The following is a 26592-nucleotide window of genomic DNA, read 5'->3' on the forward strand; positions in this document are numbered from 1 at the left end:
GCCTGAAGCCTGCTTCGGACACCGCGTCTCCCTCTCTCTGCCCCTCCCCATCTAGCGCTCTGTCTCCCTCTCTCTCTCAAAAATAAACATTAAAAATTTTTTTTTAATTTTTTAAATAATGTTTTTAGTCCATTGGAAGCCCAAGACATAGTGAATGGTAGCAATTGGTGAGTCTTACAAATAAATACCATGAAAATATTGGACAGGATTCATTCAAGCCGGAACCCAAAGCGGAAAATAGCAAAACAGAATGACTTCGGGGTCAGTAGTAATTTTAAAGAAGCTCTAAGTTCAGAGGCCAGATGGTATTCCTTAAAAGACTGATCCAGAGATGTTCCCCACAAAAACTTTAACAGGTGATGGTTTCCCCAAAGCCTATTTGAACACCAGCCCTCAGAGGACTTACTGCCTTTAAAAGGGGGTCTTATATCCCATACAGGGGTGTCTGGTTCCTGGAATAAGCACAGGTCCTGATGGGTTCGGAGCCCAGCTTCCCGTGTCGTTAGACTTTGCTGGGTGGTGTGCAGGGTAAGCTTTCCCTGACCGCTGGAAGGCACGCAAGCCAACCTGTGACTCTCCTGCCCGCTTTTCTAAGAGGCGAGTCTTTAGACGCCTTAGGAAACCCAGGCTCCGTGCCAATATAGTAGAGGTGTGCAAAATAGTTCAGAACTGGAAAATATCAATAATGCTGTATCACCTACTCAATTCCAGGCTGGTGAAAAGAGACAGGGGGAAGAATAAACTAGGGATGTGGATGTATCTTTAAAATTCAGAAACATCTAAGAGCTTTGAGCTGAGGTCCTAAAATACACCTTTCAAAAAATTTAAAAAAGAGATTTCTGGGGCGCTTGGGTGGCTCAGTCTGTTAAGCCTGACTCTTGGTTTTGGCTCAGATCATGATCTCACAGTCTGTGGGTCCGAGCCCCACATCGGGCTCCACGCTGACAATGCAGAGCCTGCCTGGGATTCTCTCTCTGTCTGCCCATCCCCTGCTCTTTGTCAAAAATAAATAAACTTAAAAAAAAAAAAAAGGCTCCCAATCAGTTCATCAAATGTACAAAGAGCTATTACCCCACAGCCTCTGAGCCCCTCACACAGAGCTGTGGTCATAAGTGGGGTCCTAATGCCCAGGATATTTACAATATTATCCTCTGCGATATGAGAACAATATTGGAAATTCTTCTGATATTTATTTTTCCAAAAATGAGATATTAACCTTTACTAATGTTTAATGTTTTAAATGACTTTAGTATATGCATCCTCTGTCTCTCTCTCTCTCTCTCTCTCTGTCTCTCTGTCTCAGGACTGATGGGTGGATGAGAAGATAAATGGACGGATGGACCCATTTTTTTTAAAAGCTAGTAACTGTGGGATAAACTAGCAAAAGTTGCAACTCTCTGGTCTAAAAAAACTAGGACCATTTTGTTTTGCATTTTCAGAGCCTGGTCGGGTTACTCAAGTTATTCTTAGCTGTCCTTAAAGGGTACAATTTCAGAGGACAGAGTTTTATCTTTATGTTTTCAAAACAAAATTTATTTTTTAAATTGAGACGTGATCGATTTACAAGAGTGCATGTGTTTTAGGCATACGCCACGAAAACTAACTTTTGGATTGAAAGACCGAGGGACACCAGTAATACGGAACAGATGCATTTTGATCTGCAAAACGGTTGTCCTGAAAACTTTGTTCTAATGTTCTTGTATCAGAACTTACTTCGAATAATGCTACTTGAATGGCGACCACCTGTTTCCGCCGGAGGAAAGACAAATGGTACAAGACAGCACGTGGCTGAGGCCGGGCAGGTACACACGGTAGAAATTCAAAGGGAGAAGAACACCCAGGTCGGGGGGAGGGAGGATATCTTCACAGAGTGAGGACGGGCAGAAAAGCCCGAAACCAAGAGAAAGAGGAGCAGGGCGCTGACTACCGGCAGCTGCCTCTTCCCCTCCCCTGGCCTCCCGTGGGTCCCGAAGCTTCCTCATGGGACACCGGGGCTCCAGGGAAAACAGCAGACGTCAGTGGTACAAAGCTGTGGCTTCGTACGGCTTTGACTGTGTCCTACAGGAAGACCCATTCTACACCGTGAGCAGAAACCTACATAAGGTTAAATGTTCACCGAGCCACAGCCACACGTGTACATACAGCGCGTGGCTAGTCTCTGTCAAGTTCGCACCACGCTCCCTTGTGGTTGCAGCCCCCGGTTCGGAACTCACAGGTGAAGAAAGGAGGGGTGTCTGCAAATTTGGTGTCCGCTAAAATGATGAGCGCCTCGAGTTCCAGGCAAGGGAGTCTGGCCGTTATTATTTATTAACGGGAGGGTCTACTGAGGGCGAGCGACGCGACCCGATGTGGGTTTTAAGTGCTCACTCTGCAGCAGAAAAACCAACACGAACAGACCCAACATGAGACACGAGGCAATCGGGCCCAAACGAAGGGGACAAAATACTTACTGTGCTTCTTCCCCTTCCTCTCTGAGTTCTGCCTTGCGAGGCACCTCTAGTTAAGGCGGGGGTACACTGTGGTTAGCAGCAGGGCTTTCGGACATCACATCCCTGCCCCCGCCTGCCGGCTCAGTGAGCCTGGGCAGGTGTGATGGTTACCTTCATGTGTCAGCTTGGCTGGCCACGGGATGCCCAGATCGAGCGTGTTTCTGGGCGTGTCTGTGAGGCCGTTTCGGGGCACGGTTAGCATTTGAATCAGAGGACCGAGAGAGGCCGATGCCCTCCCCAGCGTGGCGGGCCTCGTCCGATCCGGCGAGGGCGTGAATAGAACAAAAAGGTGGAGGAAGGGAGAATTCCCCCTCTGCCTGACTGCCAGGGCTGGGACACCACATCTCACTGGGTAAACACCACTGGCTCACCTGGTCCTCCAGCCTCCAGACTTGGACCGAGTCATACAACCGGCTCGACTTCTCTGGGCCTCCATTTTGCAAACAGACTGGGGGACTTGTCAGCCCCCATAATTGCATGAGGCAATTACTCATAATAAATCTCAGGCTCCCTCCGTATATCTTTATGTATAAATATCCTCCTATCCCGTGCTTCCGTTTCTCTGGGGAACGCTAATACAGCGCAGTAACTTTACATTTGCATCACGGACGGAGGAAGAGCTCCGCAAGGCGTAGCCACTGTTAGTGGCGCTGGGCAGAAGCCCAGAGCACCGCGAAGCCCGTGCCCACGCGCTCACTGGAGAGGGCAGCCGTGTCCCGCCGCATTCCTGAGGCGAAACGATTCCCCGGAGTTCAGGCAGAATACTCCGGCCTCCCACAGGCCTCCTCTGCTGCCTTCACAGACCAGCCACGCATCCCTCCCAGATTCATCCTGGCCTCCCTCAAATCCTCACCTCACCCCGCGCCTCCGCGCTCCTGCCCTTCCCCATCTTTCGGCAGCAGGTGGTCACGGGGCCACGCTGCCCCGGGCTGGCCAGCAGGCTCCCGTCCCCGTCCTTTGCCTGGTGGCTGTGGTGGAGACTCCCACAGCTTCCTCCCTATCCAGCCCTACCCGATAGCCACCTTTCTGGGAATTGTTAGGAACTACGGTGGTCCGAGCCTTCCCATCCTTGCTTTTGGAGAACCGTTAAAGATCTATTCGGTGTATAAGCATTTTGTATCATTTTTTGCAACTTCGGGAGTGGGAAGTTCCCACGCCACACGCCATGAAACAGAAGCGTCACAGTGCAAACACGCTCGGTTTCTCTGGTTCCTAGTGAGTGTGGAATTCCTTGTTTCTGCCATTCTTTTTTTTTTTTTCTTTAATTTTTTTTTTACATTTATTTATTTTTGAGTGGGAGAGAGAGAGAGACACGGTTGCAAGTGGCAGAGGGGCGGAGAGGGAGGAAGACACAGAATCCGAAGCGGGCTCCAGGCTCTGAGCTGTCAGCACAGAGTCTAAGGCGGGGCTCGAACCCACGAACCGTGAGATCGTGACCTGAGCCGAAGTCGGACGCTTAACAGACTGCGTGCCCCTACCATTCTTTAACATTCTAGACATCGTCCCATCCATATCTTAGACGCTTGAAATCATAAGGCAAAATGACGGAGGAAGAAGGCCTCCGTGTTTTGTTTTGTTTTTTTTCAATATATGAAATTTATTGTCAAATTGGTTTCCATACAAGGCCTCCGTGTTTAAATCCAAGTATTCTCCGTGACAACTGACAGGAGCAATTCACCCGGAAGATGCTACGGCCTCAGGCAGGCCCCTTTGCTTCTCACAAATGCCTCCTCCTTCCTTGAAACGACTCGAGTTTACCTTTCCTTTTTAAATATATATGCTGTTTTCTGTTTATTTGAGTAAACTCTACCCCCATCACAGGGCTCAAACTCACGACCCCGCAGATCAAGAGTCGCACGCCCTGTGGACTGAGCCACCAGGTTGACCTTTCTTGCTATCATCTGCTTGTTCTTAATCCCCTTGTAGTACCACACGCTGTAGAAGGTTCACCTCTTTTCGGGGCAGTTTCTCAGGGTTTCTCAATACCTTCTACTCTGTGGCCTTGAGATTGGCCACGTCCGCTAGGTGCCTCTGGAGTGTTTACTCCTGCCACCCCTAGCGACATCCACCCAGGTGTGACACGACCATTGTCTTCATGCCTGGACACCGTTTGTATGGACACAACCCAACATCCCCTGGGAGCTGACTTCATAAGCTGGAGGGAACCAAAGCTTCCCCCCTCTCCCCACAATATGTATTTATTGTATTGCTTTTCTCCCAGCTGTGAACGTGGACGGCATTACTTGTGTTTTCATTTAACATGGGAATCTGACTTTACACTTTATCCCTATTGTGATCCACGTTAGGTTCGTTTCACCCGTTCCAGGCTGTCAGGTGCTTTGGGATCCCAAGAGCCACGTAATATTTTAGTGCTCTTGTGTGCTCTGAAAATGAAACGGGCTTGCCTCTGGGCCTCACCCAGCCACGGATAAAATATGAAGACAGAAGGCCAAGGGCTAATCCTCTAAGCAACCACACTCCTCTAAGAGCCAGGGCACTTAAGAGAGAAAACTGGTCTCTGTGGCCAAAAGGACAGTGTGGATAGCATGTATGTGCATTATTAGCATTGCCTATAATTCAAAGGGCCACTTTTGTTTTAATGTTTATTTTTGAGAGCGAGAGACAGAGTGTGAACGGGGGAGGGGCAGAGAGAGAGGGAGACCCAGAATCCAAAGCAGGCTCCAGGCTCCGAGCTGTCGGGCTCACAGAGCCCGACGCGGGGCTCGAACTCACAGACCGCCACATCATGACCTGAGCCGAAGACGGACGCTTCATCGACTGAGCACCCCAGGCGCCTCCAAAGGGCCACTTTTAAGAATCTAAGTAAGGGAGGCAGCTTTTACTCAAACCGGGCAGCCAAAACGACTGCTAGCACAGATGCTGGTCGGGCCCCTCCCTGCAGAATGAGGGTTAAGTCACTCCGCACATGCTCTGTGATGCCTCAGGCCCCTCCACCCATGCAGAACAGGAAAGAGGTCAGCGTGGAACGAGCTGGGTCTGCAGAGGGCTTTCGTGAGGACAGTAGCTTTGGAGAAAGCCGGGTTTGACCGGCATCCGCCCAGCCCCTCATGCGCCCCCCCCACCCCCACCCCCAGAGACCAGTCCCACCGCACAACAGCAGACATCTGGTCCGCACTTATTTCTATAGGCAACTACGGATCCTGGACAAATCATCAGTAATGCTCTTATCATCAATTTTCTCAGAATGACGCTTCCTTCTGGCCTTCTACGTTAGAGGCTACTATTTATATTCCTCAAACCATAAAAATATCAAGTCATTGTGTATACTTAGGCTACACATGCTGAAATAGGACAACTGATGTATTCTCTGGAATTCTGGCAACTACGTAAAAATGGGATTTCACGAGCTTAACCCCTAGACTATTGTGCTCTAGAACTGTTAAGATTTAGAATCACACAGAAGTGACTTCATCCTTAATCTTCACACCCTCTTTTAAAAGAACCTTTAATTAATAAGGTGGGTCAGTGACTCAACTCTCCACATGAATGTGTCAAAAAGGAGATGACCCAGGAGGCTGATAGCCTGATGCCAGCCAACTTGGGATTTTTCTACTAAAAAAAAAAAAAAACACACAGAGAGGGAGAAAATGTAAGCTTGAAGAAAAATAGATAATGGGGAGTAATTTAGTAAATTAGTCTCAAATGCGAGAAAATTGTTACTGCTTCCCTCTCCTTGGAAAGTTTCCAAACTTATGATCGCCTGGGCCAAACTAGAAGACAAACAAAGTACGTGCTGAACACACATTTCGGTTTTCCCCAAGTCAGGGGAGAAACCCCCGCCCCGCCCCCCAGTGAGTAAAATGAGGAGGATTTTCATATCCACTCCTGCAACTTAAGTTGCCTTCTCTTTTCCGTAAAGTCAAGTGCAAGGGAGCAGAAGCTCTGTCTTTGTCTTTGTCACCAATCCTTTATTGAAACTGGTAACTGACACACTTTATAACAGAACAACAAAAATAATGTTCAATATGTACAGCCTTTGCGACAGACTATTTGACTATACACAAGGCAGAGTGATAACACAATCTAATCTCCGTAATAACCTGTGCACAGAAAGACACCCAGCAGACAGCATGTGGACACATACAGTGGAATGACATCACGGGTCCAGTGAAACTCCCGCCTAATACAAAACGTACTCCTCTATTGCAAATGACGGCTTTCTAAACACCCAGAGCGTTTCAGTAGTAGTCTACCCCGAGTCCGAGGCGGAGATCTGGTGTGTGGCTATGAGTCTCTTCAGTGACACCACCTCTGCAGACAAGTTGGCTATCATCCCCTGCTTCAGAAACAAATTCTCCGGGTCAGAGACTTGGTAACCGCCGTCCTTCATTTCTACAACTCCCGTTTTGAAGCTGTTCTGAGTTTTGCCGTTCAGTTCTTTTTGATGCCAGTGTTCCGATTTGAGAGACCAATCCTGGATGTTAGTCACCTGCACTGAGAAAGGGGGGAGGGAAGAGTGTACCATCCTCGGGGCGCTATGCTTCTCCAGTTCGAAATGCCTCTTCGGCGTCCCGTCCACGGGCGAGGACGGCTTTTGCGTGGCCTCAAACTCGTGATCGAAGGCTTCGACTTTGATCTGCATGGCTTTGGCTTTGATGCGAAGCTTGTGCGGCAAGGCCGAGGAGTTCACTTCCGGAACTTTCACCACGGTGGCGTGCACGCGCTGAAGCTCCACGGGAGAGTGGATGGGGCCCTTGGGGACCTGCTGCTCGTCTTCTCCGTCCGAGGACTTCCCCACCGCGCCGTCCTCGGCCTCCGACGTCCTGGGGGAGTTGCTGGAGGACCGGGCGGCCTGCAGCAGAGGCGGGGAGTGGGAGTAGCCGGGGAAGGCGGTCCCCATGAGGTTCCGGTACACGGAGGCCCGGTAGGCGCCCCGCTCGTCGCCAGGCTCCCTGGCGTAGCTCTCCAGCTCCACCGGCTCTTGCTTGATGGCCTGGAACTTGCCGTCGGGGCTCCCGCAGCCACCCCGCGCGGCCCCGTCCTGCGCGTGTTCCAGCGAGGACACCTCGGAGACGTCGGGCAGGGAGGCCTGCGGGGAGTGCTTGATGACCGAGATGCAGCCGCTCGTCACCATCGCGGGCTCGTGCTCGTCCGCGAAGGGGCCGGCGCTGGACTTGGCCGCCTGGTAGTCTTGAAAGTACACGGCCGTGGAGTGGCGGAGCTTCTGGATCTCCTGGGCGTACGCCGCAGAGCTGATCAGGCCAAACTTCAGCTTCAGGGAGAGCAGCTCGGCCTTCAGGGTGGCGTTCTCCTCGCCCAGCGCGATCAGCTTGTTCTCCAGGACCAGGTCGTTGAGCCGCCGCTTCTCCCGGGAGCGCTTGGCCGCTTCGTTGTTCTTCCGCCGCTTTTCCCAGTACATGGCGTCCTTCTTGTCGTCGGGGATGAACTCCCGCTTCCGCCGGCACGCCGAGGACTTGCTCTTCCCCACGCTGCCCTCGCCCAGCAGCAGCTCCTCGCCGGCCGTCAGCTCCTCGGAGACGTCGGCCGGGGCCGGGCCGAGCACCGTCATCTTGTCCGCGCCGCTCCCGGCGTCCAGGGACGCCTGCTCCTTCTTCACCGTCTGCATCTTTCTCAGCTGCATCCGAATCCCGCGCGAGCGATTCCCCGCGACTCACCACCTGCGCTCTGACAGCGGCGGCGGGAGAGCCATCAACAGGCTTCCTCCTTCCGGTCCGCGGGGCGAGACGGGTCTCTCCGGGTCTCTCCGGCTCGGCGGTCTGTCCCCGGGGCGACCTGCAACACAGCGAAGGAAGAGTCACCCGTCTGGCAAATGCTTATCGCCCACCGCGCACCGGGAACCGCGCTACGCACGCAGGGCCCACGGCTCTGCGCCAGGCCCAGCTCTCTCCCGGGGCGCCTGGGGGCCCGGTCGGCTGGGCGTCCGACTTCGGCTCGGGTCACGATCTCGCGGCTCGCGGGTTCGAGCCCCGCGTCGGGCTCCGCGCTGACGGCTCGGGGCCTGGAGCCCGCTTCGGATTCTGTGTCTCCCTCTCTCTCTCTGCCCCTCCCTCGCTCATACTCCGTCTCTCTCTCTCAAAAATAAATATTAAAAAAAAAAAAAAAAGACACAGCTCTTTGCTTCAAAGAGTCTGCCATCCAGAAAAGGAAATAGGTAAGTAGTACAGGTTCCCCCCCCCCCCCCCCCCGCTCCCTGGGACCTCTCAGCAGAGTGCCACGTGGCCCAGGAAGAGGGGTGCAGCAACGCGCGTGCCCAGGGAGAAACAGAGGCAGGCTGTTTCAGCAGCAGAAGTGTGGGGCCGGCGCGCAGACGTGGGGCCTCCCACGAGGGAAGGACAGATGGCCTCTGGGGGGGGGGGGGTTAAGTTTTTGGTGCTCCTGAATAATTTCAGATGACATCTCTATTATCACCGCAAGGCAAGCAAGACCACCTCTTTCTTCCAAGGAACCTTCCCAGGTGAGCTCCCATATCCGGAAACAAATTCTGCAATCACACGGAACAAAATATATAACGGGTGCCAAATTTGTTTCCGTAAAAATGAAAACAGAAGCCACCCAAACCGACTGACTTGAAGTTGTTTCGACCTGACTCTCAGCGGGGACACACCCCTGACTGCCTGCTGGGCTCGTGTCCACAGCTCATTGTGCCAGGTGGCCCAGGATTCTTCCCAACGAAGCCACCTCTCCTGGTACATCTGCGCTCCACCATTAGATAGATATGTTCTTTTCTTCTGGTTCCTTTGAATTGATTCGTCAAACCTCCACTTTAGATTGAAGCATCCTAAGTGCTTTTTTTTTTTTATTTTTGGTCCCGAAAAGTCTGCCACAATAGATTTCATTTAGACAGTAGTTTGGGACGAAAATAAACAGTTACTATTCAAAGGGTTTTTTTTTTTTTTTTTTAAGTACAGTGCATTCCTGAAACTTGAAGTTATTTTAAACCTAGAGAATATAATTATGGAAAGAATTTCTTTCCATTTTACTAATGAGTCTCAAACAAAATATATGAAAAAAAAATAAACCCTCAAAAATAGAACCATCAGCTGGCTTCCTTTTCCACTGATGAGATATTTGTAATCTGAATTTGGCTTGACATGAGGTAATAAACCCATATTAGGTTCCAGTAACAATCTTTTTGTGGTGGTTTTTGGATCTGTGTTTCTAGACGGGGTTTCTCTGCCTAATTTCCCAGTAGGCAATACTTTCGTAAAGGAGAGATGGAGAGACAACCGTTCATTCAGCACTATCTGTATGGCACGCTCCCTTGCCACATTAAAAACCGTGATTGTTCTTGCTTACGTCACTCTCTCTTTCTTGTACATAGTATTGTGATGACTAATGAAATGAAGTCTAATTCTATCAGCTGGAAAAGAGTGCCAGCTTCTTGTGTCTTTTCCAGAAGGAACAGGAGAAATGATGTAATGATTTCAGGATCATAAAGAAGGTTTACTGCCATGTTTTGTTTTTTGCTTTTTTATTTTATTTTATTTTATTTATTATTATTTTTTTTGTCCATCAAACTGAGCCAACATGGAAACGGTCGTTTGCGATGTAGTGAAACCCGTGATTAAGAATACCAGGTTTCTGTTTGTTTTTGATAATACGGCGTTAGCAGGGAACAAAGGCACGGAGTGTGCGCAGTGGGCAGGGATGTTGTAGAAAGGGAAATCTTTTCTGGTTATCTCTTCGCAGAACAACACTGCTTTCTGTAGTTCCGCTCAGGTTTCATCTTCTGACGTGAAAACCCACGTTTCCTCTACATACTGGGTGGGCTCTTCCCTGCTACCAGAGACTTCTGATCCCCAGCTCGGTTAGGTCTCTACCAAGTGTGGAGGCAAAGAGTCAGAGTTCCAGCAGCAGGGGACAAGTGCATCGATCTTTTCTGGGGAGCCCTTCAAATTGCCACGAGATCCTCAGGTCCTACTGGTGTTTTGTTTTGTTTGGAGCCATCATATAGTTCCTTTCAAGGATATCTTTTTTCCACTGGAGAGTCACTCTCGGTGCATTTAAAAAAGTTTTCTTTTAATGTTTATTATTTATTTTTGAGAGAGAGGTAGAGAGACAGGGTGTGAGCAGGGGAGGGGCAGAGAGAGAGAGACACAGAATCTGAAGCAGGCTCCAGGCTCCCAGCTGTCAGCACAGAGACCTACATGGGACTTGAACTCATGGACCAGGAGATCATGACCTGAATGGAAGTCGGATGCTCAACCGACTGAGCCCCGCCCCCAGGTGCCCCTTTCCCATGCATTTTAAAATGTGTCCTTTGTTGTTGTTTTTTTTTCTTTAAAAGAAGTCACATTCCTTTTACATGTGCCTCCCGATGAGTTTTCACAGCTAAGCTTTTGAAATGCCACACCTTTCTGTCTTCGTTACTCTTCCTAAACTTGTCCTTATTTCATTGTTTCCAATCTTCCAGTGGGTTGGGACGTTTTCAGCCTCCTGGTCCAAAGGCTGCCCATGCCATGAGTGTGGGTGAGTGGGGCAGGCAGCCCTCACTGTGCGAAGGACACTGTCCCACCTCCGTTTAACGCAAGTACCCCCCCCGCCTTGTCTTAACTTCTCTTTCACCCCCCGCTTCTCACCGTCTACGTGCTTGATGTCCACTCTGTCATCTCTACAACTTTGTCGGCACGTTCAACACCTACAGAAACGCTCATTTCTTTATACTTAATCTTCTTCCAGTTTGAGTTGTACTACGTGTACTGGAATCTGGGCCTCTCCCCTCATCTGCAAGTATAAATTGTCTCCCTGACTCCATTGGCAAATGACCACCTGCTACCTTAGAGTACTTTCTGCAGTATTTTTTACCGAATAACCTTGCAGTGTTGGAAAGAGTTGATCATAAGTGTGAGAAAACGCAGGGGCGCCTGGGTGGCTCAGTCGGTTAAGTGTCTGACTCCAGCTCAGGTCATGATCTCGGGGCTCGTGAGTTCAAGCTCTGGGGCTCTGTGCTGACAGCTCGGAGCCCGGAGCCTGCTTCGGATTCTGTGCCTCCCTCTCTCTCTGCCCCTCCCCCACTCATGCTCTGTCTCTCTCTCTCTCTCTCTCTCTCTCTCTCTCTCTCTCTCTCTCTCTCCCTCTCAAAGTATACATTAAAAAAAATTTTTTTTATTAAGTGTGAGATAATGCGGACAGAGGTGCTGATGTTGTACACCGTATCTCAGTACAGGTTTGTTTTATGTGTCCAAATCCTCTGCAAAATTTTTCAGGGTCCAAAGTAGTACCTTTGTATCCTAGCGACAAAGTGAATGTATAGGTGCCCAACATTTGATTGACAGTCACTCACCTGCCTTGTCTAAGAAAGTTTTGTATCTAAACAACTTTCTCATGTTTTTTTTTCACTGAAGATGATTATGTAAATGCTAAAAAAAGACATCTTACTTATTCCCAGAGAGCTTCTCTTTTTCATTAACTGATTTATTCGGCACACACGGAGCACCAACTGTGTGGACCAGGCACGGAGCCAGACTGGAGGGAGGGGAAAAACAAAGTCTCAAGAGTCAAGGAGCTCCTCGTCTCCCGAGGGAGCCAGACCGGAGATCACAGGGCTGAAGGAGGCGTGCTCGAGGGGTGCCGTGACCGCGGGGGGCCTGGTGCACACAGCACATCATTTCTAGCCCGCTTTTTTCTTGGTAGGGTGGTGATAACACGAGCCACCGTGACAGGTGCCACCGACTAAACTACGCAGCAGGCACCAGGAGCCTCTCATATTTCTGTTACCCTCACAATGACCATTTTCAGAAGAGAAAACAAAGGCTCAGAGAAGTTAAGTGACTTGCCCAGTGTCCCACAGCTATTAAGTAGCAGGGCTCAGCCCAGACGCGGGTCCTGTTCCCCCACCAGCACCCTCTCCGACACCTGCACGGGGCCGCTCTGTGCACCTACGGTTCCTTTTCTGCGTCACTCCCACTCTTGAGTCACACACACCCGTTTGCTGAGTTACGTTGGGGGCAGAAAGCCACTATGAGATGCTGCCAGGTACCCCCGGGAACTTTTCTCCAGCTTCTTTGGAGTTGTTTCCTATCTGGAGAGTATTTCATGAATTGAGAAAACATTCTAAACTTTCATCTCTGCTAAAATGTTAATCTCCTGGCCTTCCTATAGGCTAACATAGGGAAAAAGAAAAATTATAGTAGGGGCATTGTCACCTATGAGGTTTTTTTGTTTTGGGGGTTTTTTTGGTACTAAACCAAAGTGTGTCCGTTTTCAACATGGAGGGGAGGTGCGTAGTTAGAACACAGAGAGACTGAGTGGCTTTCCCAACGTCACACAGCACTGAAGGGCAGAGGCGGGCCTTAGACTGTCTTTACGCCCCCGGATGATGAGTGTAAAGGATGCTCGACTACGAGCCTTCTAGCACATCAGCACACATGCTCAGCTGATGGTTTCATTTCAAACTCCACTGTTTTCCCTCAGGACTGACTGAACACCGACTTGGCCTCTGCATCGTGTTTTCAGACCGCCACGAGCGTGCGCCTCGATTTCCTTTCTCTAGTGACTGCCCCCAGCTGCCCGTTCTGTGACACTCGCATGCCCGAACGGTCAGCTTCAACACACCCACCGGGTAATCAGGCTGTTGCATGAAAACACGAGTGAAAAGGGACACTGAAGGGCAGGAGACGCCGCATTGCAGTCGACACACACCGTCCCATCCCTGGGACGGACGTGCCGTCTCTAGTTAAGGCTTCTTAACATCACACTATCCACTATGGGCGGGAGTTCTGTTTGGTGAACACAGAGTTTCAACGTCTGTTCCAGTCAGGTGACGTAAACGTTGTTTTAAATTAAGACGAAAGTCTGGTTGAAGAAACTCTCCAAAAGAATAAAAGTTCCCAACGTGAAGTTCTGCACCTCATGCTTCCTCAAGGAGTGACATCGTCACCCATGTTTACCATGACAGACCTGTACCTACCCTGGTGCCCAGCGCACCTGTCAGAAAAAATCATAGATGGGACGCCTGGGGGCTCCGTCCGGTAAGCATCCAACTCTTGATTTCAGCTCTGGTCGATGACCTCCCAGTGCGTGGGATCGAGCCCCGCGTCGGTCTCAGGTCAACGATCTCCCAGTGCGTGGGATCGAGCCCCGCGTCGGGCTCAGGTCAACGACCTCCCAGTGCGTGGGATCGAGCCCCGCGTCAGGCTCAGGTCAACGACCTCCCAGTGCGTGGGATCGAGCCCCGCGTCGGGCTCAGGTCAACGACCTCCCAGTGCGTGGGATCGAGCCCCGCGTCGGGCTCAGGTCAACGACCTCCCAGTGCGTGGGATCGAGCCCCGCGTCGGGCTCAGGTCAACGACCTCCCAGTGCGTGGGATCGAGCCCCGCGTCGGGCTCAGGTCAACGACCTCCCAGTGCGTGGGATCGAGCCCCGCGTCGGGCTCAGGTCAACGACCTCCCAGTGCGTGGGATCGAGCCCCGCGTCGGGCTCAGGTCAACGACCTCCCAGTGCGTGGGATCGAGCCCCGCGTCGGGCTCAGGTCAACGACCTCCCAGTGCGTGGGATCGAGCCCCGCGTCGGGCTCAGGTCAACGACCTCCCAGTGCGTGGGATCGAGCCCCGCGTCGGGCTCAGGTCAACGATCTCCCAGTGCGTGGGATCGAGCCCCGCGTCGGGCTCAGGTCAACGATCTCCCAGTGCGTGGGATCGAGCCCCGCGTCGGGCTCAGGTCAATGATCTCCCAGTGTGTGGGATCGAGCCCTGCGTCGAGCGGGCACTTCTGACCTCACAGAGCCTGCTTGGGGTTCTCTCTCCCTCTCTTTCTGCCCCTCTCCCCCACTCTCCTTCTCTCTCTCAAAATGAATACATGGACTTAAAAAAAGAAAAGGAAAATCATGGTTGACAATTCAAGCTCTTTACAAAACAAGAAGGAAAATTTTGTTTCAAGCATCTAAAATCTTAACAGTAGTGTGGCCACTACGATCAACCGCGACACATTTTGTCATTAATGATCTCTTTAAAGGGGAAGTCTTACTGCAAACTGCTTGCATTAAACATCTTGACTTAAAAATTCTGTCAATGCAAGATAAAATACTATTTAATGGGCTCCCCATTTCGGAAGCATTTTTTATAGAATTACCTCATTTTCCTGCACTCTCTGGATGTGCCATGTACTCCCTCAGAGTTGTAGCAGAGATGACATTAAAGAAAAAAATTATTTCATGTTAAATTGTAAACGGTCTCTCCACGAAGCAGACAGCTGCTTGTTTTTAAGATGAGTGCCATTTCAGTGAAAAAGTAAATGAATAAAGCTAACCAATTCACAGCCCTTTAAACTGTTAAAACTAGCAACACGTTAACCTTCATTTCTTGCTGTGGGTGGGATAGAGTCCAGGACATGATTGTTTCAATAAAATGCTTTACTTCTTTCCCTGGCCAAGAATAAAATCCAGTACTTAAGAGCAGAGATAGAACAGGAAAAGAATACACACATGCAATCACAGGGCTGGCGTGGGGGGGGGGGCAGGGAGAACTCAGGAGGCATTGAACTTGCAAGGGGATTTGCTAATCCGGCTGAAAACAAAAGGCTTTTTTTTTTTTTTTTTTTTTTGTAAAGTAATCTCCATAACCAACATGGGATCTCAGGACCCCGAGATCAAGAGTTGTATGCTCTACTGACTGAACCACCCAGGCTCCCCAAAGACTTTTTTTAAAAAGATATTTATTTACTTTTAATTATTTTTAATGTTTATTTATTCTTGAGAGACAGAGAGAAAAAAACACAGTATAAGCAGGGGAGGGGCAGAGAGAGAGGGAGACACAGAATCCAAAGCGGGCTCCAGGCTCTGAGCTGTCAGCACAGAGCAGGACGCGGGGCTCGAACTCACAAACTGCGAGATCGTGACCTCAGCTGAAGTCGGATGCTCAACGGATTGAGCCACCCAGGCGCCGCATCGTTTTTTTTTTTTTTTTTAATAAAACTATGTTAAGCCTTTCTAATTGCCGATGAAGTGCCTCCCATTCAATAATACAATTCTGTCTCTAGTAACACAGGCTTGAACCCTAACATTAGAGAGAAGTGTGTACTTGACCCAGATACAGGCACACACATAAAGTGATTCTCACACTTCGCCAAAATCTGTCCTATCATAGCAACAAATTAACCTACTTTTTCTATTTGGGCACCTCTGTAAACAAATGTGTCAAAACCTGATGGAGTTTACGAGTTTTTACCATACGTGGAAATATTTCAAGTTGCTTGCTCTCTCATCCTCAATAAAGGACTACTTAAAAATCAGATTTAATCTGAATAAATAGGACAGTGCTGCATTTTGTGATAGCAGAGCTGAAATATGAAATAGTACAGCTTGACACTCTTATAAAAGAAGACGTGTTTGTAGCTTAGCGCACAATAGAAATACTCCGAAGACCGTGTGCAGAGATGCTAACATGTACAAACAACCGAACGGCCTGGGGAAATACAGACCAAAGGCTCTCACTGAAGAGGGAGAGGAATCTGGGGGGCGGGGGGGGGGAGGGCAGGGAGTGGAATGGTAGAACATTTTTCAAAAGCCGCAGTCACTTCGAAAGGGGGACATTCGTTTCCTTGATACTTCCAAAGATAATGGATGGGTCTGACGAGTAATCTGAAATCCTAAGGGACCCCGGCAATCGGCAATCGCGAGGTAACCCCCTTATAGGAAATTCTGCCACGGGCACGCCACCGCAGAGCACGTGCGGGATGAATAATGATAGCAGAGAAAGTTCTTGAATGTCTGGGATCACACTGAAGTTCTCAGCTTGACTTGTCGATTTCTTCTATTTAATTTCACTTTCTTTGACAGTGGGCAAGATGATTACAAACGTATGGATAGGGCAGATTTTTTTTTTTTTAAGTGTTTCGGTGTTTACCTGAAGGCTATTTAATTGCAGTTTCAGATTCTTTTTAAGAGTTAACTGATAAAAGACACCATGTTCTGATAACCAAGAGCCTTATAATACAAAGATCATTCTGACTCCAAAGAAACTGAGTTCTCAGAACAGATTATTATGAATGGCATCTAGAAAATCCCTACTAAACTTTCTTATCATAAAAACAAGCATAAGCTCTCTAATTAAAACCGTATGAAAAACAGCAATTTTTTTGAAGCAGTATTTTTTTTTAACTACAGGAAAAGTATTTGCAAAGAAATTTGAGAGGTAATTGGGGGTAGTGGTAATACAGATTCATTTTGAAACTGAAAAGCTCTTATGTAATGTCTGTGATCAAAGGTCAACATCTTTCGACATTCTCCACGAGTCCGATCTGGATAAAAATCAACTCAAATATAATTTAGGAAAATAACAGGATATCAAACAATGTGTTAATGCTGTGAAATACTGGCATACCTTACAAAACCCAGAAATGCATATTAAAGGAAACTTCAATTACATTGTTTCTGTCATATTTTGAACCGAATCCCAAGTTGCTCTCATTCCCTCAATACAAATTAAAAATAAACAACTCCTCACAGCATCACTGCCATCTGGATTACAATGGAAATAATGAAGTATGTGTGATTTTAGCTCGGGTAAAAATAAAGCCGAGGCAATATGACTGCACCTTTTCCATTCCATGCTCCGATCACGTTCACGTCTCGGAACTGACTATGGACCAACGCAAGGTCAACTAGAAATATCCACTGGGCTGGTGAGTCAGGCAGTTGCTCAACACGGGTAAGCGCTCTAACAAAGGGTTTTTAATTTTCAGGTTGTTGCATCACACCGATGTTATAATTGCCCTTCGCAAAGATAAGCCCTTAACACAGAAAAGGAAATTGTTTCAAAAGCTGCAGTGAGCTTGCACTCATGCTCTGGGGAGGGGGAGAGACAGCCCGTTTTCGGGCCGGTGGTCGGGCTCTGTGCCTCCAGTCCCTCACCTATAAAATGGGGACGGTGACGGAACACAGCACAGTGGCCAGGCACACGCAGGACTAGGGTCTAGGGAGGATGCTCTTAATTTCATTGCTGAAGAATGAGCAGCATCGAGGCAACGAGGGTGATGAGTCCCAGGCTGTGTCAGCCTCTCGTGATTCTTAGGGAAGCACTGCCCCATGTCGATCGGACGAAATCTCCTCTTAATTAATCAAAAGGGCTGAATGTGACCGGCTTCACGGAGCACGGCCTCAGTTTCCAACCACCCAGGCTGCACCCAGTCCTTCCCAGACGTGTCATCTGTGGGGTCCCACGAGCCGCGGCTGGTCTCGGACCATACGAGTTCACAAGTGGACGATCCAGGCCAAGGAAAACCGTCACAGAGAGGTGAAGGGAACTGGAAAAGGCCACGCTGTGTGGCACTCTTTACATCATTCCTGCCCTCCCCCCATCGCACCCCTGTGTTCCTTCTAACACTTCCCCAAAATATTAACCCAGTGACTTGCGTGGTTGTACAGTACGTCAAGAACTCCCTTCAAACTTAAATCACCCTGGAACGCTATGGCACAGTTTTGGTGGGGGGGGGGGGGGCGGTTGTTAGAACAAGAACATATTCCAAGAAGGATCTTCACTTACAGGCTTAACTCAAACTCCCATCCTTACTATCACTGGACAGAGACTTAGGCAGAGGAAAAAAATCAAGGTGAGTATCTTTATTAAAAAACAAAACAACCCGGTTTCTGGTCAACTACACGAGGAAAGCTGAGCTCCTCACAACTACCCAGCTGGACAGGTTGTGTGTGCTCGGTTCACCGGGGACACCAGTGGAGATCCCAGCACCTCCCAAACCACAGGTTGGGGCTTGGACCTGGCTCTTCGGGGCCTGCGCTCTTAGCGCTCCGCCAAAGCTGGCCCCGACCGATTGACAGCGGCCTTGGAGCTCAGGAGAGAAACCGACTGGGGGCAGGGATGCGGCACGTGACCCCACAGAAGAAACTTTCCAACGGAGTGGACTGCCGGCGAACACCTGTGATGTGGTCGTGGCTTCACTGCGAACCAGTTGAGCTCACTCTCTTGAAGTCTCTACGCCAGGATGAAAGTACTGTAGTCTTACAGTAGGACAGCGGCGTCTACGTGGGCGTTTTGATTTCTACTTTATTTTGAACTCGGGGGATTCAAGTTCTTTCTACTCTAGCCTTTGACCGCAAGAAGTAAAGGTTCAAAAAAAAAAAAAAAAAAGAAAGAAAGAAAGAAAGAAAAATGCATCCACTCGACTAGCCACAGTCAAGCTGGGGCGCTCCTTCCCATCGCCACCGTCAATGCTGGAGCGCCCCCACCCCCAGTGCCTGTGGTCTGTTGACATTTGGAGGTTTTCTCGGTCTTTCTCACTTCACCAATCCAGAAGCACTTGGCTCCGGCTCCAAAATACAATGAAGCTGCAGGAACAAAGGTGTCCGCGGTGCTCAGCAGCTCACCGGGGAAGAGCAGGAGGCAGGCGGCCAGAGCTGCCCCGTGGCCCGCCTGGCCTCTCCTCGCGCCTCGCCCCGGGTGCCTCTCGCTCCTCCCCAGCTCCCCTCCCCGGCTCCTCTCCGCTCCCCTCCCTCCGCCCGGCGAAGCCTGGGCGCACCCGCACTCCGCGGCCCAGGTCCCCCCGCGCCCCCAGCGCGGCGCCTCACCGGGACCCGCCCCCACCGGGTGGGCGGCGCAGCGGGGCCTCGGCTCTGCCAGGACCCCCTCGCCAGAACAAAGGAATGTGGGGAGGGGGCGCGGAGGCGCGCAGGCCGCGGAGCGGCTCCCGCCCAAGCGCCGCCTAGGGCGCTCCGGGGTCCCGACCCTAGCCTCCCACGCGCCACCCCCGCATCCTAGCCCCCAGCCCCGGTCCCCCGCGGGCCCGCAGGCGGGAGGGGCGCGCCCCTGGAAGTCGCGATCGGAAGGTGGCGCTACGCGGTCCCCAGCAGGCCCGGGGCTCCCAGCCCAACCTCCAAAGTAGGTCGGGGTCTGACACCGGGGCGGGGGTGGGGGGTGGGGTGCTGGAGCGCTGTCAGCTTCTTGGAAAGCAACTGCAATTATCTGGGATAATGTAATTCATTCCGGGGATGAATCTCGCAACGCGCCCCCCCCCCAAAAAAAACACCCCAAACCCTGCTCTTCAATTATTTAAATGTTACGTCAGGGAAAAAAAATCTGACATAGACACCACCATATAAATATATTCACACATAATTACACTACGTCAGAGTGCCGGAGGAAATTTAAAATCTGGGTACGTTATATATGCATATATCCTCACTCGAATAAAAACTAGGGTATCTACACGAAAATGCAATCTACTAACCTATATCTGTTTCCCATAAATCATATGTGGTCTGGAGGGGGGAAAAAAAAACACGATGTGAAATAAATACTTGTGACCTCATTCGCTGTTGTTATTTACAAAAGCCAGGGCCAGAGATGACGCTTGGCCATCCCCTGCTGTTCCCAGGGAACACAGCACTTTCCTAAAGTGTCCTTTATAAAGATAAATGGGAACCAGCAACCAGCAAATCACCGCGCTCGGCGAAATGCCTTCCTAAAAATACAATCTTATCAAAGGTCTCCGAAGGCGTGAAGTTGAAACTACAGCAAATGGCCTTGAACTTGTATTTGCACACAGCCCTGGAGAAAACACCAGAAATAGCATTGCAAGGCCACAATTGTTAAAATGTGATAGGGCTAAATTTAGAAGAACGCTCATTTCATTTAGGGCAAAAGACACACATTCAGCGGCGGGAGCTAACGCAATGCCTTACCCGGTTGTCTACTTTCCTGTTTAAAATATCCTCAAAAAAAAAAAAAAACTGTGACAGTGACATTTTAAAGGCTGACATTGTCCTACTTTCTTTGTAGCAAGATTATAAAATCACGTAATTAGCTCCCGCTTCCTATGCTGACTGCCAGCAAATTCGGCAGTTACATAATGCAACATTTCCAGGAAACTATTATGTGATCTGTCTTGTCGTGTCTGAAAAAGCAATGACAATAAGGTGAGAAACAGGGCTGATGGAGTGGAACGCATTAAAAGCACGGAGGTACGGAGGTCAAGACCACAATGGTTCGCCCCAGATTTAAACATAATAGCTCGCAACACCTACGGGGCAAACCCCGGGAGTATCCAAGATCAGAATACAACCCGAGGGGTTCTTCGCGTTTTGTAGGAGGCGTGTGTACAAAATCTCCGTCTTTATCCGGGACGTGCCAATAACGACCTCCTGTCCAACGCCGCGCCACAATTTCCAAATCATCGCACACGTACGCGCACATTCCCACATCAGCCCCGTAACCCGAGCCAATATTTCACCGTGGGCAGATTATGCAATCCGGGCAAGGACGAATCCTACAACCTTCTCGGGCGCTGGTAAGACCCGCTGACGACAAACGGGCTGGAAGACGTCGGTGCAGACACAGCCCCCGACACAAACAGACGCGGCGCACGCATTCTCCGAATGCCGTCACGGTTCACGCGAGCTGCGCTCTTTCCCAGCAAGAAGATCAAGGCTCGTCCCATTTACTCGGCACCCCCCTCCGCCCCCCCCACCCCCCGCACACACCCCCGCCGCCAGCCCCGCAGAAGGGACGAGAAACGAGGCAGCGAGCGCTGCCCTCCCCGCTCGAGATGGCTCAGCCTCCCCGGCGCGCCTCTCCACCAAAACATCAATTTTCCTGAAATCAGGAGACATTATGCAACAGCGGCGCGGGGGGGAGAGCCAGCCGGCCCGGACTACGTGCCGGCGCCAGGGCGCTGCAATCAAAGCGGCCACCTTCAGGTGGCGAGTCCCCTCCCGGCAAAGCAGCAAAAGTTTATGTCATGAACGCCCCGCGCACACTCGCCGCCGCCGGCCAGCCCCGCGCGCAGCCCGGGCCGCGCGCCCCCGGCAGCGGGCGGGGAGCTGGGGAGCCGGGGCGCGGGGCGCCGGGCCGGGCCGGCGGTGGGCGGAGCGCTTACCGTGTTCCTGCTCCCGGGACGGCGAGCGCCCGGGCGGCGGGGCGGGCGGGAGCGCGGGGGGGGCGGGGGGCCCGGGGCGCGCGGGGCGCGGGCCGGGGCTCCGGGGCGGCGGGCGGGCGGCGGCGAGGGCGCGGCGCGGGAGGCGGGCGGCGCGCCGGGTCCGCGGGCGCCGTGGCCGCGCCGGGAGATGTGTGTTAGTAGGTCAGTTCCGAGCGCCGCGCTACGTCGCCGCCCGCCAGCCTCGCGGTGACGGGCGGCCGCGGCCCCAATCGCCGCGCCCGCACCCGCCCCCGGCCCGCCGCCAATGGCCGCGGCCGGCGGGGGCGGGCTCTCCGCGGCCCCGCCCCCTCCCGGCCCGCCCCCACCCCCTCCCCTCCCCTCCTCTTCTCTCCCCTCCCCTCCCCGCGCCCGCTCCCCCGCCCCGCCGCCCGCGTCCCTCCCCGGGCCGGGGCCAGCGCCACCGCCACCGCCCGAGCGCCCGCGAGGACCCGCGCCCCGCGCCCGGCTCCGGGGCTGCGCCACGGCCGGCGCTCCCGGGGGGGAGGGGGGGGCCGAGCTGGGGAGGGGCCCGCCCAGCCGTCCAGCTCTCCCACCGCTGCCTGCGCCCCCCGGCGATCCGCGCTCACTCACAGCGGCGCTTTTTGTCTCCCCGAGCACGCAGCGGCCCGGCTACCTGTTGCCCACCCAGCACCGGGCCGGGGGGCCGCGGGCGTGGCGCGGACCGCCGCCCGCCCCTCCCCGCACACCCCCGGGAGGACCCCTCCTCCTGGGGGCGGGTGGGGAGGGGGGGGCGGCGCTGGCGAGCCGCCAGCGCTCGGGGCGGGCCGCCGCGGGGAGGGGGGCCGCCGGCCGGCCGGAGCCCCGCGGGGGCGCTGCGTAGGCGACAATGCCCCCGCGCGTCTCTCCCGGGAGCGCGACGGCCCGCGGCCGGGAGAGAAAGCGCCGCGCGCAGACACCGCCCCCTGCGCAATTAGGGCGCAGATGACGGAGGCGAAGTTGTTGCGTAAGACGCCTGGGGAACGAGGCTCGCCGAGGTCCGGCTGCCCTCGGCCGCGCCGAGCGGTGGCCAACGCGGGTGCGCCCTGCCGGCTGGCGGGCCGGCGTGCGCCGCTGGGGCCGGGCTCGGCCGCGCGGGGAGTCTTCCTGTGATCCCGGCGCCGGCGGCTCGTTCGGGGCATCTCTGCCCCTAATCGGACGCGGTCGTCTTCTCCCCCAGATTCCCGGGCTACGTAAGAGACGCGAGGAAATGGGGGAAATGGCACCTCGCGGCGCGTTCCCCAGGCATCGCGCTAAGGGCTGTAAAGGCACGTGGCACACACACACACACAGCGCGTCTACAGAATGAGAGAGAGAGAGAGAGACAGAGAGAGAGTCTGCCTTTGCGAAGGGAGCCATATTCCTTACAGTGGCGCACAGACTTGCCCGAATACGGGATGTGGCAGGTGGGGAAGGACCTCAGGCCCTACTTGGACTATGCGGGAGCTGGGCTGAATGCCTTCGGTGACTTCCCATTCTTTTCCCTAGGACACATTTCTCCAAGAAGAAAAATTTGAACCAAACCCCAAAGTAAAGAAAGAGAAGAGTAGACTGAACCCCCAGCCCCACCCCGCCACCAGGCTAACATCACTGGTGCCCATCATCGAGCGTAAATCTGCTTGCTAAGTTGTCTCTTCTACCTTCCCCGTTCTCCTATTACACAGTTACAAACACCCAAAGGGTGATGCTGAAAAATGCGTATCACCTATCACTTGGTGTTTGGAAAGCCTCACACTTCAAACTATTCTCCAAGGACAATGTTGTGGTTCAGAACACATGCTTGTTCACAACTCATCTGGTAAAGTGTACGTTTACCAACAAGGCCCTGACTATTTAGACATGCAAAGTGGGTTTTAACATCCTCCCCAAATCCTCTGTCCAGGTGCTCACCAATTCAAGCTCTTCTGTCTGTGGCTTTTGAGTCTGTCCCCTCTAGTCGACATTCATTCCAAAGAGTTGACTCTGCTGATGAAAATGAGTCTTGATTTTGGTTTGTCATTTCCACTTTTCTCATTTGTTACTATTCCGTCCCTTTTTCCAAACCCACGCAATGCCCATTAGAGTTTGAAAACCTCCCTTAGATGAAAGTAAAACCAAATCCCTATGCCGGTTGCCTTTCCTGGGTTAGAAGCGTGCTGGTTCCTAGAAATCCAGAGCCACTCTACATTACCTCCGCTCCCCCACACCTACAGCATGTTCTCCACGTTGTTCTTCTTTTTGAATAATTGCATAGACTCCCAAAGCTGTTGTAGAATGAGTAGTAAATGGTCTTAATAGAAGGACGACGTGAAATTCAAGAAAGGTAGAAAACATGCTTGGAGTCACTCAGAAATGATGGGGGTGGGGATTTCTCTGAACTTGGAAACTGGTTCTTTATGCCGAATTTTGAAACCTGAGGCTCCTTTAATTACTTGGGGGTATTTCTAGATTGTGCCTGTATCATTTACGCGCATCAGTTTTGGTCCCCACCCTACTTGGAAATCAGATGAAGTGTAAAAGATGTCTGAGATACCAGCTTAGAAAATAACTCTTTAGCTCCTCCTGGTGATTGGGAAACCGTTGAACAATACGCAGAGGGCTCTGTCCCCATTACCCAGGAGGTGGTGTGTCCAATAGGTGCTAGAACTTTCACCGAATAGGCAGGCACTTGCAGGTGAACACAAGTAAACGGAGCATAAAACCTGAGACATTGGAAACAAATTGCCGCAGGTGGGAGGCTTCTAGGAAGACGTCAGCATGGGCCTGACTGTAGAACAGGGCTGTGACCAGGTCTCTGGGAGGAGAAGGAAGGCAGTTCTGGTTGAAGTCTGAGGTCAAAACTTCCTTATTCTCCGTCTCTCTCGGAACTTGGGGTGGGGGGGGGGTCCCGGGGGGGAGGAGGCAGGGTCTGTGATAGGGGCTACGGGCAGCAGACCGTTGACCACACTCAGCCATATCTGATTACGCTCCCAATATCCTTTGTGGTTGAGCCAATACAAGGAGAGCAGAATGACCACGAATGTGGCCTCTCCTTCCTAAGATGGAAAACTCCTTTGTGGAACATTCCAGCCAGACGATACCTAAGGGGCCACGTGTGTCCAGAGGTCCTTTCTCGGGGCCTCTTCGGGCACAGGTGGCTGCAACCTCAGATACCTAGTGAGAATTCAGTTAGGTGCATGTGGCCCGTGGCAGCCAGAGAGCCACAAATTGCGTTTCAGCTCTCGTGGGTTGTTGCGGTACAGGACAATTACAGGGGCCCCAGGACAATTACAGGGGCCCCAGGCTCCAGTTTTTCAAAAGCAAGTGGACATTTAGATTTTTTTTTTTTTTTGGCAAAATACCCTGATTTTTCCAGTGTTGTGAGGCCACTGGTTAAAAAAAGAAAAGATCCTGTGGCTTGGCGGGCTGGAGACCAGACAGGCTGTGCCCTCTGACCGAGAAGTTCCGTGGAGATGCCCAGGGAAGGCGCCATCGGAGGCTGGAAGGCAGGCTCCCCGCCGGGTGACCCAGCTTGGACAGCTCCCGTGTGTCTGTTCTAGATCCTGAATTCTGGATTTCTTTGCAGGAAACCTTCCGTAGCTTAAAACACTTTGGCCACCACTGGGGCCCCCAGAGCCCAGGGCCACAGTCTTCCCACCGTGCTATGCCTCCTGAGGGCCTGGTGCCCACTTTTTAAACCCTCACGAACACAAGGGAAAACCACTTCTAGGAATTCGTAAGTTCTAGTTTTATGTTGTTTTCAGGTTGGGGTTTAAATAGGGAGCTAGCGTGGCACCGATTGGCATGGCTCGTCACCCGCAGGAGGCCTGCCCACACCCGTCAGTATGCAATTTATGCTGGTATTTTGCTTTGACCTAATGAGTCATTGAATGTTTAGGCAGAAACTTCCTGGAATGGTATTTCTTTCTTTCATGCTTGCTCTCTTTGTTTTCTCTGTACGCTTGATGCAATTTCCAAGCACTGGGCTCAACCTGTGCCTTCTCTTTCCACCTGCTCCTGTGTGTTGGCTTTTCTTCTTCTTGTGTATTTTCTTCTCACTTACCCGATGCATTCTTAGTTTTCCCATCGGCCTTTCCCCAATCATCGAGTCCTCCCGACTCTTCTGGATTCCTTCCTCTACCAAGCTCCCACCTCCCCTTCCTGCCCCCCACCCCCGCCCATATCCCAGCCACAACCCAGACGTTGCGAGGGTTTAAAATTTCCACACCGCCTTCCCCAGCTCCTGCCACATGGTTCCATCAGCAGGCATTCCATTAGCATGCTTGGCCTTATTATTCAAAAACTAGTTTTTGTGGGAAATTGGGTAACAGAAGATAGCCAAATGACACTCCCCGTAGAAGCACAGGCTTTAAAGTATGAGAAGTTGAAATGTTTCCTGTTAAATGACTGTTGCTCAAGCCAAGAAAGAAATGAGATCTCCACACGGACTACATGGCTTCGCCAGACAAAAGCAGCTGATGGCCTGAATACATTTCAAAGCATTTCCAGAAGACCCAGCAAAAGGCCAGAAAGAGGTGGTTTTGCAAAAGAAGATGTTGCAAGTACAGCATCACAAAAACCGAAACGTGTCTTTAAATTTGGCCGCCACCGACGGCCTTCGTTTCAGCTAGCATTTTCGTGCATTCAGATTAAATGGCATATGTGAGCAAAGGTGTCAAAATAAAAGAAACTCACAAAAAGGCGGGTGCCGGGGGGAGATACACTAAAAATGGTCAAGACTTCAGAAGGGGCCAACTATGTTCATTGCAAAATCTTGAGTGATGGGGCAAGGCCTGTGGTAGCTGTTAGCTGGCCACGGGGACACGGCAGGGTGACCAGAGTGTGAAATATAAAATTGTGAAATGTGTTCTAACAAAAAAGCATTTTACTAAGAATTAGAGGTGACACACCCACACTGCTAGGCAGCTCCAGTCCCCGAGGCAGACCTTATCTAGACATTTCTGTGAAGTCCTGCACGGGGCATCCGTTGGAAAGAGCCATGGGGGCAACCCGGGAGGCTGGGGTTCTCGTGCGTTCGTTACCACCACCGCCGCCCCCCCCCCCCCCCGCCCCGACTCACGAAGGGAATCGTTTCATCTGTCTGGACTTCATTTCTTCATCGGAGCCCCATGGGAGCTGAGGCAGACCCCGCAGGGTTGCCCTGGGGTGATTCTTCAGAAACAGCCGCGCAGAAAAAGAAAGCTGCAAATTTGGCATTTACAGAGAAGCAGGTCCCGGTTAAAGCCGGCTCACCCATAACCCTCGCCCTGCCTAATTACAACACGCGGGGAGGAAATTACAC

The 26592-nt window shown here is 51.8% G+C and overlaps 1 protein-coding gene across 4 annotated transcripts; it reads right to left on the bottom strand.

Annotated features, from left to right (window-relative positions):
- Positions 1 to 6397: 6397 nt before the first annotated feature.
- On the bottom strand, positions 6398 to 26462 carry NFIL3 (nuclear factor, interleukin 3 regulated). Of its 4 annotated transcripts, none has more exons than XM_047101095.1 (2): positions 26371 to 26462; positions 6398 to 8243 (listed from the first exon to the last, which is right to left on the bottom strand). In XM_047101095.1, exon 2 carries the CDS (start codon positions 8089 to 8091, stop codon positions 6700 to 6702), a length of 1392 nt encoding a protein of 463 aa, XP_046957051.1. In that variant the 5' UTR covers positions 8092 to 8243; positions 26371 to 26462; the 3' UTR covers positions 6398 to 6699. The 4 variants fall into 4 exon arrangements, with proteins under 4 accessions (XP_046957051.1, XP_046957064.1, XP_046957041.1 ...); XM_047101108.1 differs by lacking the exon at positions 26371 to 26462 and adding an exon at positions 21927 to 21997; XM_047101085.1 differs by lacking the exon at positions 26371 to 26462 and adding an exon at positions 21297 to 21384.
- Positions 26463 to 26592: the final 130 nt, after the last annotated feature.

This window comes from Lynx rufus, unplaced genomic scaffold (genome assembly GCF_022079265.1).
Source record: "Lynx rufus isolate CCGP_SWC_20201006 ecotype Redwood Valley unplaced genomic scaffold, mLynRuf1.p SCAF_10, whole genome shotgun sequence".
Classification (NCBI taxonomy): Eukaryota; Metazoa; Chordata; class Mammalia; order Carnivora; family Felidae; genus Lynx; species Lynx rufus.